Source organism: Littorina saxatilis, linkage group LG7, assembly GCF_037325665.1.
Source record: "Littorina saxatilis isolate snail1 linkage group LG7, US_GU_Lsax_2.0, whole genome shotgun sequence".
Taxonomy (NCBI): Eukaryota; Metazoa; Mollusca; class Gastropoda; order Littorinimorpha; family Littorinidae; genus Littorina; species Littorina saxatilis.
The window spans coordinates 5,694,761-5,708,119 of NC_090251.1; the positions used below are offsets into that span (position 1 = coordinate 5,694,761).

A 13,359-nucleotide genomic window follows, 5' to 3' on the forward strand; every position below is an offset into this window, starting at 1 on the left:
GTAACTACAGGTAGTGCTGGCACTGTGGACTTTACCGCTAGTATCAGTGGGGGTGATTTTGACACTGGTGTCACAGACTTTGGAGATGAAGGCCTGGCTTCTTGCTTAGGGCTTTTTGGATTTTGGGCTTGTTTTGGGCTTTTTATCGTTTGGGCTTGTTTAGAGCTTACCAGAGTTTGGGCTTGTTCAGGGTTTACTGAAGTTAGGGCTTGTTTAGAAATAGAAGAAACTTGGGACTTGGGAACTCTTGAAGTCTGTTTTGACTTGGCTGACACTGAACTGGCCTCTTCTGCTGTTTTATTCGGCTCTGACTTTGACCCTTTAAGGGTCTTGACGCCAAATGGTTGAGAGTACAAGTCTGATCCAGTGGAAGAAAGGGATTTCATGACCACCACTGGATGAGACGCATTGGTTGAATGTGTAGCAGGGACTGAAGAGCCTGTGTGGGGCAAGTCTGAAGATGACTGTTCAAGGAGAGGAACACCTTCCGGCACTAGTTCAGACCCTAGTTGGAGATCTTGTCTCGTCTTCAGCACTTCTTGTGAGCTTGCTCTGTGACCACCAGATTTCCTTTTCACCAATTTCTTGCGGCGGGGGGTATTCTCTGTGGAGTATGCTGCACACAGAATGCGCTCCCTAGATGTGGATCTCTCTTTGTGAACAGCTGGCTGCGATTCCTTCTTGGCTTGAAGCAGCTTCTTGTGGCACTCCCCGCCCCTCTTTTCGCCCTGTTCCTGTTTCTCTTCCTCCTTCTCCAGCGCAGACACAAGCTTCAGTTTATCCTGGGCGTGGTCTGCCCCGGACATCTTGACAGCGTAGATGCCGTCCCCCAGGTAGATGCCAGTACCCGATTCCTTCAGCTTGGTGATGGTTTGCTTGGGGACCCGTTTGGTGAAGATGCTGTGCTCCAGGCATGGGTGCTTCTGGTGGGCCTTGGTCTGCGTGTGCTGTGGGTCTGGCAAGCTGGTATCAGAAGCCTTGGTTTGTGTTGGCTGTAGGTCTGGCATGCTGGCATCCAAAGTCTTGGTTTGCTTGTGCTGTGGCTCTGGTAAGCTGGCATCAGTAGCCTTGATTTGCTTGTGCTGACCCTCTGGCATGCTGGCATCCGTAGCCTTGGTTTGCTTGTGCTGACGGTCTGGCATGCTGGCATCCGTAGCCTTGGTTTGCTTGTGCTGACAGTCTGGCATGCTGCGATCCTTAGCCTTGATTTGCTTGTGCTGACAGTCTGGCATGCTGGGATCCGTAGCCTTGGTTTGCTTGTGCCGACGATCTGGCATGCTGGGATCCGTAGCCTTGATTTGCTTGTGCTGACGGTCTGGCATGCTGGCATCCGAAGACTTGGTTTGCTTGTGCTGTGAGTCTGGCATGTTGGCTTCCACTACTGGGGCTTGGACCGTCTCTGTGGCCGACTTCACCTCGTTCCTGATCGCAATGTCTTTTGCCATCTGCTGTAAATGGGGCGGGAAATACTTGAGGAAGTTCTGTGCCGCCTCCATGAAGTGCGGGGACATGTATTGATCAGTGGCACTGACACTGACTGAGATCTGGTCTGTGCACACACCGCTAGCTTGCTCCTCTGTCTTACCAGCGCTTGAAGATTCCCTCAGTGCTGAACAGTTCTCTGCTCCTGCTACAGTTGACTTGTCTGACCTAGCAGTGGATGTTTTCATAGCAGGGTTTACCTGATGCCTTGGGGCCAATGTCTTCTGTTTTAATGACCCCTCTGTCTCACCACAGGATTTATCTACTGCCACAGTCTTATTCGCTCTATCACTTGATCTTTTCACCCCCACAGTCTTGTCCATTTCATCAGAGGATTTCGTTCCTTCTGGAGTCTTCCCCATCTTTTCTGAAGATGTTCGGACTACTTCACACTTGTGGGACTCACCGGAGGGTGTTTTGAGAGCAGAACATTTATGCAATTTAACAGCGGAGGTAGCTAACACTGGTGCAGAAGATCTGTCGACTTTCCCAGATGAGGTTTTGGTATGAAGCGACCGGTCAGCCTGGGTGGCTGAGTGAGACCGAGAGCTGTCTACACTCTGTGATGACCGCGACGACTTGCTCGTCTTCCTACGTCGGAAAAGGTTCCCAAAAGAGCTGACCAGAGACCGGCGCACACCTAGCCTCTGCTTCTTGCGGGGTTTGGGGATGGGCGGCTTTTTGCTGCTGGGACTCTTCATTGGTCCTGTGGACTGCGGCCTGTTCTTGGTGAGCGGTGCGTTGGATGAGTTGTCCGTCATCCTGGGCACAGAGGCACAGTTGTGGGCCCTTTGTAGGTTCTTGCCCTTCTTCACAAACTGCTGCCTGTGCCTTGCCAGCTCTGCGTCCACGAAGGACCGGCCGTGCTCAAACAGGCTCTGACCCTGGCACAGCAGCCCTGCAGGGTCGGGGTCAAAGCGACCCACGTAGAACTTGTGCATGCGCAGCAGGTAGAGGTAGTCAACGAAGAGCAGACTGCGGGCGTGGTCGGGGTGCAGGGGGCAGCACAGGCAGTGTCCCGACTTGGAGCGACCGGCCCCCGATTTGTCGTACAGTTGTCTCAGTTCTGACAGCGTCTGTCCCTTTCTGGTGGGGTCCCGACTCGGCTCTGACGCCTTGTGCTCCGTTTCTGCGGCATGGAGCGTCACTTCTGAACAAGAAGACACCTGCCATAGATCTGACGAGTCCTGGCCTGAACTGTTGGGGTCTTGTGTGTACTGAGCGACAGTTACAGTTTGTGTCAGACTATTGCTGATCGTGTCTCTGCGGTGTGTTTGTGGCCTGCCCGCCTCACCAGTCTTCCCTCCCAGCTCCTCCCCCCGCCCTGCTTTCACTGCCCTCTCATGTAACTGGCCGACCTTCGCCCCCCTGTCCTCCAGTGTGCGTCCTGCGTCTGTCTGACCTCTCTTCACCTCCCACGTGTCCAGTCTGCGTGCAGAGGTCAACCTCGGAATGGCCTTCACCTTGCTGTGACCCGTCCCACTCTTCACCGCAGGTACAGTGGGCATAGTGACGTCTGTTGTTACTTCACCCCTAATGTCACGAAGCTTTAGCTTTGAAGTAAACTCTGCTGGGTTCTTTGCTCAATGGTGGATCCAATCTTGCAGTAAGCTAGCTGAGTTCCAGTGTTGAATAGTGACAGTCCTGCTGGGAGGCTTTGTCAAAGAAGAGTTGATTAAGTGTAAGTGTCTTGTAGTCACAGCCTGGCCTCAATGTCTTGTAGTCACAGCCTGGCCTCAGTGTCTTGTAGTCACAGCCTGGCCTCAGTCTTGCCAGAAATGTGCATACGTAGAACGAATGTCTTCCTAAAGGTGAATCAGAGACAGCGTGAGACCAACGTTCTCCTGAGAGCAGAATGACAGCCTGCGACCTTTCAGCTCCTGGCCACCAGACACTTACCTACGTAGTCTGAAGAGTCGGACTCTCGGCGGTGACCTTGACCTGAACTGTCGCTCTCCTCGACGGTGCGGGGGATGCGGAGCTTCTTCTTCTCCACGCTCTTGTTGAGACTGGTGAGGCTCATGGCCCGCACATGGGGTGTCTTGTGTCGCGTCTGGGTCTGCACCACGAACTGCTTCTCGTACTGGTACACGTCGTTCACCGCGTCCCACGGCCGGTCACTGTAACAGTCAATACCGCAAAGTCAGCACAATGTCAATGGTGGTTATCTGTTTGATGACAGACATGAAATGCTGCACATAGCATGAACAAGACAAAGTCAGCACAATGTCAATGGTGGTTATCTGTTTGATGACAGACATGAAATGCTGCACATAACATGAACAAGACAAAGTCAGCACAATGTCAATGGTGGTTATCTGTTTGATGACAGACATGAAATGCTGCACATAACATGAACAAGACAAAGTCAGCACAATGTCAATGGTGGTTATCTGTTTGATGACAGACATGAAATGCTGCACATAGCATGAACAAGACAAAGTCAGCACAATGTCAATGGTGGTTATCTGTTTGATGACAGACATGAAATGCTGCACATAGCATGAACAAGACAAAGTCAGCACCACGTCAATGGTGGTAATTATAGTCTTGGCTGACTGACATGATAGCGTGGAAAAGAAAACAAACAGACAGAGTGAAACCTTGACATCCCCAATACATAGGGGTGTAATAAAGTCAGCACCGCATCAATGGTTAGTTTAACTCTTTGCTGTCCATACTTCTTCTTTTTCTGCGTTCGTGGGCTGAAACTCCCACGTACACTCGTGTTTTTGCACGAGTGGAATTTTACGTGTATGACCGTTTTTACCCCGCCATTAAGGCAGCCATACGCCGCTTTCGGAGGAAGCATGCTGGGTATTTTCGTGTTTCTATAACCCACCGAACTCTGACATGGATTACAGGATCTTTTCCGTGCGCACTTGGTCTTGTGCTTGCGTGTACACACGAAGGGGGATAAGCCACTAGCAGGTCTGCACATAAGTTGACCTGTGAGATCGGAAAAATCTCCACACTTAACCCACCAGGCGGCCGCGGCCGGGATTCGAACCCTCGACCTTCCGATTAAGAGGCCGACGTCTTACCACCCCGCCACAGCGCCCGTCGCTGTCCATACAAATGCTGCACATAGCATGAACAAGAAAACAGACAAACAAACAGACAAACAAACAGACAAAGTGAAACGTATACACCCCCGAAAATATGGGGGTGTAATAAAGTGAGCAATGGTGATGAACTCTTTGCTGACAGAAAAATGCAGCACATCCCGAACAATTATGCCACAGACAAGCAGTCACAGTAAACAGAAGAGAGCGAATAAAGGTAATTAATTACCACAAGATAATTGTCCTGTCTACAGTGATTGCACCTGTCATTCAATTGAGTACACTTTTTATCTCATGATATTCAACCCTTCCCTCAACTAATGTGGCATGCATTCAACAGATGATATTGCAGCCCTCATGGGAATGAGTAAAAGTGGTTTGGGAGTACTGATGGGAACATTTTGCGTTTTAAGAATTTGTAAGGGCACACGGAGGCTCTTTTCTTACACAAGTAGAAAAGGACTTTGTCATATTTACGACGAAAGGTGTATCATTCCCAGGCCTGTATTGCCATAAAGCATAAAAATAATAATCTGGTGCTACTTAAAGGCATATCATATGTACGCGCTCCCGTGTTTACAAAGTGTAGTTTGCCCATAATCGATGTCAAACGCACCAAAAGACCATATAATGACGATATGTCACCATGCGCGGACCATAATACATGCATTACAGCTTGTTCTAGCCTCTGAAAAAGTGAGGATGTCAACAAAGCCGCGGTGTTAGCTCCCTTGCATCAACGTTACATGTGTTGCCAAATCTATAAATAGGACCGTAGGACGATCCAGATCAAAATGAAAATTAACATATCTCAACATTGAAGGGGTCCTAGACCACAATATTTTGCAGGGAACTTAATTTAGCATGTCTCCAGCTGTTGGTAAAGCAATTAGCGTGTATAGTCATCGAGTACATATGCCTTCTAACCTATTTAAGTCCTCTTAGATTAACTTGCAGCTATAGGGAGGATGTCAGCCGGCTTTTTTTCTCTCACACAAACTTAATACTCAGACTATTCCCCTCCCATCCAAAGTGCTGCTGATCATTCCCTCCCCCCTTAGATTCTAAATTGTGATGAGAAATGGTATTTTAACTTTGAAATTAGCTTCAACGCAAAATATTTCTGTTCAAGGGACGTAATCGATCGGTGCGTTTTCGAATAAATCGAATTTGGGGTAAAATCGATTGAATTTCGTCACGAATCTGCTTCAGTTGCAAGATCTTCCCATGCTTTTCTCCCTCAAAATAATTGTACCGCTTGAAATTGGCTGAGAAACATTCAGTCTGAAGTTAATTTTGGCTGATGCCTGGCTGGCGTCCTCCGGATAGCTGCAATTGTCTCTTAGAAGTTAGATGGATGGATAATTGAAAGAACTGGGGCTACAGAATGGTTGCCAACCCAAAAAGAATGAAAGGTCCCTATCATTCTGATCTCTTCCCCTCTTTGAAAATTCACCTCAATTCACATAGCCTATAGCCTAACTTCTGTGGAGAAAAAACAATCAAATCTGAGAAAACTCTGTCAGGACCTATGAGGCAAGCTAGTGAGTCAATGGATCAAAGAGAAATGATTACAGTACTCTGAACACCTCAACATACTCTGCTTCTCACAAATATCTTCTTCCCTCTAGTCTTCTGTTGCTCATATTCTGTCCTGAAATTCACCTTACTGCTAGACTTAATACTCTGACAAAATGTATAGCTGTCTGAATTTACCTTTGATGACCAAGAAAACCTTCACTCCGCTGAACAAGGCAAAAAGAAAACCACCACAATCTTCACCACTCTCAGAGAACAACAGTCCAGCTTACTTGATGACATCATCATTGACTGATGACATCACAACTCTGAATGATGTCATTTTCTGGTGTTCTTTAAAGAGAAACAAATGTCAGTGATGATGTCATTTTAGTGTCTGGAGAACATCTTAGAAAATAGAACAATTTTTCCTTGATGAAAAAGTCAAGACATATTAAGGTTCTTCCATCATCAGTGGAAACAAAATCAGTGCTGCCTCATCAGATAATCTCAATAACTTTTAGATCTGTTCTTGCCATTTGAATTTTCAAGCAGAATATTAATGAACACATTAGTTATTTAATTTTTAAGCTTCCAAGCTGAAATGCAATTCCGTAGTCCGAACCAAGTCAAAGAGTGTTCGACAAAAAAAGACAAGTAGTTTTATTAAAAAAAAGTAGCTATCACAGATTTAGTAAAATATTGACTACATGTAAAAAGAATCAAAAAACAAGAAAGGTGGGTTGTTGGAACGTTTGTTATTGACAAAACAATACATTCACAAATATATCGACCCAACGGTCTTTTAAGTGCACAGACAAACAATAACGAAAACTTATAGATGTCGCCCTGTGTCAGTGTCATTATAACAGTGAATGAATCTCAAAATGTTCACTCTTCTTACAGTATGTGACATCACTTCCACAGAGCTACATCTGGAGTATGTCAACACAACCACCACCAAAGACAACAACGAAAACCTTACAACCACAACACGAATCAACCAATAAACTTGAATTATAAAGACAAAACCCACACCCACACACACACACATCAAAACCAAAAACAGAGAAGAAAATACAAAATAAAAATTGTACAAAAATTGTACAGTAGAACTCTCATTGTAAGACCTTGATAAATCTTTAAACAAAATCAGGTCTTAATACAGAGGACTTTTAACATGGAGATAACGAACAGAAAATCTGACATAGCAAGGTCTCAACAAGTCGCGTAAGGCAAAATTACTACATTTAGTCAAGCTGTGGAACTCACAGAATGAAACTGAACGCACCGCATTTTTTCACAATGACCGTAGTCCGCCGCTTGTGCATAACGGAGTGAAACTGACGAGCCTGTTCAGCGCGGTAGTCACGTTTCGCTGTGCTGCATAGCACGCTTTTCTGTACCTCTCATCGTTTTAACTTTCTGAGCGTGTTTTTAATCCAAACATATCATATCTATATGTTTTTGGAATCAGGAACCGACAAGGAATAAGATGAAATTGTTTTTAAATCCATTTCGGAAATTTAATTTTGATCATAATTTTTATATTTTTAATTTTCAGAGCTTGTTTTTAATCTGAATATAACATATTTATATGTTTTTTGAATCAGAAAATGATGAAGAATAAGATGAACGTAAATTTGGATCGTTTTATAAAAAAATATGTTTTTTACAATTTTCAGATTTTTAATGACCAAAGTCATTGATTAATTTTTAAGCCACCAAGCTGAAATGCAATACCGGCCTTTGTCGAAGATTGCTTGGCCAAAATTTCAATCAATTTGATTGAAAAATGAGGGTGTGACAGTGCCGCCTCAACTTTTACAAAAAGCCGGATATGACGTCATCAAAAGTATTTATCGAAAAAAAGAAAAAAACCATCCGGGGATATCATTCCCAGGAACTCTCATGTCAAATTTCATAAAGATCGGTCCAGTAGTTTGGTCTGAATCGCTCTACACACACACACACACACACAGACAGACACACACACACACACACACACACACACACAGACAGACACAGACACAGAGACACATACACCACGACCCTCGTCTCGATTCCCCCTCTATGTTAAAAAAAGGGGGGGAGGGGGTGTGTCTTAAATCGTAGGGGGAGTGGAGGAGAGGGGGAGTGGAGGAGAGGGGGAGTGGAGGAGAGGGGGAGTGGAGGAGAGGGGGGGATCATAAGAGTGGGTCCCACAGTACAAAATATCATCGTACTCAGCGTATTTGTAGATCCATCCCCCGTTGAGGTGGTCCTTCTCGAAGTAGCGCGGCATCCACTCGACGTTGCTTTGCTTGCGCTCCCTCGTCTGCTTCCTCTGCTCCTCCTCCACCACGTACTTCTCGTCCGTCGCCGTCTGCATGTCCCCCGCCACCACCGCCTTGCTCACCTTGCTCCACAGTCTGAGGGAGATATAGTCAGAGGTGTACAGTGAAAGGATAAAGATAAGGTTTGATAAAGTCCTGTGAGGTTACCCTCATGGAAATTCGGGCTGCTTTCTCACTGGGGAAAACGAGCTGCCATACAGTACGGGGCTACCCATTTTTTTCTTCTTTTTCATGCATGCGTGTATTCATGTTTCCAAGCCCTGAGATTGTTGCTGTGAACTTGGGTTCTTTATCATGTGCATACATGCACACGGGGGAGTTTGGAAACCAAAAAGAGTCTGTACAAAGTTGACTCTAGGAAATAAAATCCCTCACCGAACTTGGGGATCGAACCCATGCCGATAGCGATAACTGGTTTTGAAGCCAGCGCCGCTATCGCAAGAGAGAGAGAGAGAGAGAGAGAGAGAGAGAGAGAGAGAGAGAGAGAGAGAGAGGAGAGAGAGGAGAGAGAGAGAGAGAGAGAGAGAGAGGAGAGAGAGGAGAGAGAGAGAGAGAGAGAGAGAGAGAGAGAGAGAGAGAGAGAGAGAGAGAGAGAGAGAGAGAGAGAGACAGAGCGCAGACCTGCCTACCCCTGAAATGTACCATGTGTAGTTTTGGGTGTGAAAATAAGGCAAATGTGTAGTTTGGCAGGTGAATGTGTAGTATTTCAATTCGATCAACCCAAACCGCAAAACAGAACAGTTACTTATACCGTACTAAAACAAACACTCAACACTCCAAACAAAACTATTACAATGTGAACAATACTCCTCATACAAATACAAACAAAGCCCCCACAAAAATACAAGCCAAGCATTAAGTTTATTTGTTAAGAAAAATTATTAACTAGTTTGGAACATTTCATTTGTTAAAAAAAAGCTATGTTGAGGGGTATGCAGTTCATATACAGTGGGACCCCCTATTCAAGACCTGTGACAATCTGAGAACATCAAGTCACAAAAAGTAGGGACTGGGAGTATGTGTATCAACATGAAGGCAAATTTGCATATAAACAGAACAGGTTTGCGTCGGCAATAATAATAATATGGCAGGTCATTGCCTCTGCTCTGGTTACCGATCTCTCAAAAGTGAGCTTGTCTTGGTCTTCTTTCCCTGGCACGGGTTTCTTCACAAAACAGTCCAATTTTTCCTCTGCTTTGGTCGGGATTTCTCGAATTCCTCATGAGAAGTGCTTTTCTTGTGGCGGTTACACGGTCGTAAAGCCCACTGTGCTTCTCTGAAAAAGCCGTGTTGCACACAGTGCAGTGGGCAAAATGCTTCCCTTTTCTCCACGAAACTAGGCATGGATGCTCCTCATAGTACTTTGGCAGAAAAGCCTTGCTGGGAGTTTGACCAAGCTTCTTTTTTTTGCTCCGTGGCGGTTGATCGCGAAAGTCTTCTGAATCCGTGTTCGTCGCTGTAGCCATTTTTTTCCCTCCAGAAAGAATGAGCTACGAAGTGACCGCGTTCAGAAAAGTATGTGCTGAAACGCCCGCGATAGTTGTAATAACAGCAGCAAGACCAACTGACTTACGCTACTCTCGCGGGCGCCGGGCATGTTTTGCACGCAGTACACAACCGGTTAGTACAAATTATGGATCGGAACTCGCTCGCGTTTTTGCGTATTCAAAATGTGTAGTCGAAACGAAACGTTTGCGTAGTATAAGACAAGCATGCGTAGTTGCGTAGTTTGGGGACCAAAATCGTAGTTTACTACGCTCAATGTGTAGTGTAAACAGGTCTGCAGAGCGTGTGCATGCGCATATGTATGTGGCGGTGTGAGTGTCTGGATTTCTCTTAGTGCACTTGAAATTTAGTTTGTGTGCACGAAGAATGATAAGACTTGTGAGCACGAAGAATGATAAGACTTGTGAGCACGAAGAATGATAAGACTTGTGAGCACGAAGAATGATAAGACTTGTGAGCACGAAGAATGATAAGACTTGTGAGCACGAAGAATGATAAGACTTGTGAGCACGAAGAATGATAAGACTTGTGAGCACGAAGAATGAAAAGACTTGTGAGCACGAAGAATGATAAGACTTGTGAGCACGAAGAATGATAAGACTTGTGTGTACGTAGAATGATAAGACTTGTGAGCAGACCAATCCAGCAGGATCTACCTTTCTGACTCGTGTGGGAACTGGTCGGTGAGCGGAACAGTGTATCGTTTCAAGCGCCCGGCACGGATGTCTGGGGTGGGACTCCAAAACACTTCTCGCTTCTGAAACAACACCCACATGTTGCAACCCAGCTGTCAGCATCTTATTGCAACACACATCCACTCTCTTTCTCTCTCCCTCACACACACACAAACATACACACTTTCACACTCGCTCTCTCTCCCTCACATGCATCCACATACACACTATCTCCCTCTCTCACAAACACTATTTTCACACACACACACACACACACACACACACACACACACACACCTTGTCCAGCGTACGATCCTTGATATAGATCTCCTGGTCCCAGTGACCATCAATCACGGACAGACACACACACACACACACACAGACACACACACACACACACACACACACACACACACACACACACACACACACCTTGTCCAGTGTACGATCCTTGATATAGATCTCCTGGTCCCAGTGACCATCAATCACGGACAGGACGTCACTGCCCATCATGATCTTGCCATGGATCCTGTTGGACGCTTGACCGCTGCCCAGGAACGGCTGGAGACACAGAACATGTCAGATGCTGTACTTGCTGTGTTCAATGTCTTTGGCTACATGCAGTACATGTATGCATGCGACCATACATGCAGTCTTTCACACACACACGCACGCACGAACACACACACACGCACACTTGAGGATACTGCCCCAGGACAAACAGTGTACACAGATACAGACACTTAGACTCCATAACAAAATGTAACTATCCTTGTAGCAGACAAACTCCTCAGCGTACTTTTGCGGCTCTTTTTCAACAGTAGGTTATTTGCTTTGGGTTCAGCTGCGTACACACAGGAAAGCTAATCACAGGTGTATGTTTGATTTAGAAACCGCCAGATATTTTGTCAGAGAAACGAACATTACGGGATGATTGTTACTCTTCCTTTACCCAGACTCTTCCAGCAAAATGCCCCACGCTTTCATTCCTGTACCTAAGATACCGACTGTATATTGTGTTATTGTATTTGTCAGACTTGATTGTACCAAGTCCCTACACATGTTGTAATGCGCTTAGAGCCAAATATTTTAGTTTTTTGTAAGGGAAAGGCGCAATATAAATACACTTTATTATTATTATTATTATTATTATTATTATTAATACTAGGCTTGACTAACACAAGAGAGTTGTAGACAAGGGACAAAGTGTGCAGCGTCAGACCTTGAGTTTGAAATCCATCTCACACTTGTAGCCGGTCTTGGGGCAGTCAATGGTCACCTTCCCTCCCAGCTCCATGGTCAGAGTGCCGATCAAGATTCCTGTCACATCATGACACACACACTGTTACTGTCATTCTCTCTCTCTATGTCTATCTCTCTCTTTCTCATTCGCTCCGTCTCTCCCTCTCTCTGTCTTTTTCTATTTCTGCCTCCGTTATTTACAATCCTCCAAAATAACCTCATACATCATAAAGCAGACACACATGCATACAGAGTACCATGTTGACATAAACACCATGCATACAGAGTACCATGTTGACATAAACACCATGCATACAGAGTGCCATGTTGACATAAACACCATGCATACAGAGTACCATGTTGACATAAACACCATGCATACAGAGTGCCATGTTGACATAAACACCATGCATACAGAGTGCCATGTTGACATAAACACCATGCATACAGAGTGCCATGTTGACATAAACACCATGCATACAGAGTGCCATGTTGACATAAACACCATGCATACAGAGTGCCATGTTGACATAAACACCATGCATACAGAGTACCATGTTGACATAAACACCATGCATACAGAGTGCCATGTTGACATAAACACCATGCATACAGAGTGCCATGTTGACATAAACACCATGCATACAGAGTGCCATGTTGACATAAACACCATGCATACAGAGTACCATGTTGACATAAACACCATGCATACAGAGTACCATGTTGACATAAACACCATGCATACAGAGTACCATGTTGACATAAACACCATGCATACAGAGTGCCATGTTGACATAAACACCAACGCTATGTTCAACTCTTGTTTTCTCTTCGCATACTTGGACACACACACACACACACGCGCGCACACATTTATGCATGCAAGTACGCACAGACAGACACACATGTACATACCTTTACAGTGTGCATATGGCATAGTGATGTAGTAGTCTTCCCCTCGCTCCAAGAAGGTCAAGGTCGCTACACCTTCCAGCAGTGCCGATAGGGAGTTACCTGCAAGCAGCCAACAAAGACACCGTCACGCTACTGTCTCAAACCAACTGAATGAGTTTCAAATTGTTCAGTTTTTCAGTATGCAGCTTCATTTTCACGGGGACATATATCAGGAGACAGCCGTTCACTGGTCATTACTACTTGCTATATATCAAAAACATGCCATTGTCATCATTTATCATACTTACATGTCTCTGTACCCCCCCCCCCCCCCCAGAGGCTTGTTTGTAAACTAAAATGACAATATGTGTGGTAGTCATGATGTGATCCAAGATTTAAGAAAAGCTGCTAATGAGCTAAAGCAATATTCCCCCTCACTGTGAGTGTCTGTCTCCCCCGAAATCGGCTGCCTGAATGGCGGGGTAAAAACGGTCATACACGTAAAAATCCACTCGTGCTAAAAACATGAGTGAACGTGGGAGTCTAAGCCCATGAACAAAGAAGAAGAAGAAGAACTGTGAGTGTCTAATCTAAAGTTTAATCTTTACATTTCCTTGTGTAATATTGTTTTGTAATTGTTAT

The 13,359-nt window shown here is 45.3% G+C and overlaps 1 protein-coding gene across 4 annotated transcripts in view; it reads right to left on the minus strand.

The window, feature by feature from the left end:
- The window catches only part of LOC138970535 (oxysterol-binding protein-related protein 8-like), a 151,230-nt gene that overhangs the window by 13,018 nt on the left and 124,853 nt on the right, over positions 1-13,359 (minus strand). For all 4 annotated transcript variants that reach the window (XR_011456984.1, XM_070342998.1, XM_070342997.1 and 1 more), the window contains exons 17-22: positions 12,739-12,837; positions 11,804-11,901; positions 11,014-11,142; positions 10,564-10,664; positions 8,291-8,476; positions 3,382-3,602 (exon numbers count right to left, since the gene is read on the minus strand). Coding sequence is in view for 3 of the 4 variants with exons in the window: in XM_070342998.1 (XP_070199099.1) it covers positions 3,382-3,602; positions 8,291-8,476; positions 10,564-10,664; positions 11,014-11,142; positions 11,804-11,901; positions 12,739-12,837 (834 nt within the window). In the remaining variant the exon portion in view is untranslated. The remainder of the gene's footprint in view (positions 1-3,381; positions 3,603-8,290; positions 8,477-10,563; positions 10,665-11,013; positions 11,143-11,803; positions 11,902-12,738; positions 12,838-13,359) is intronic.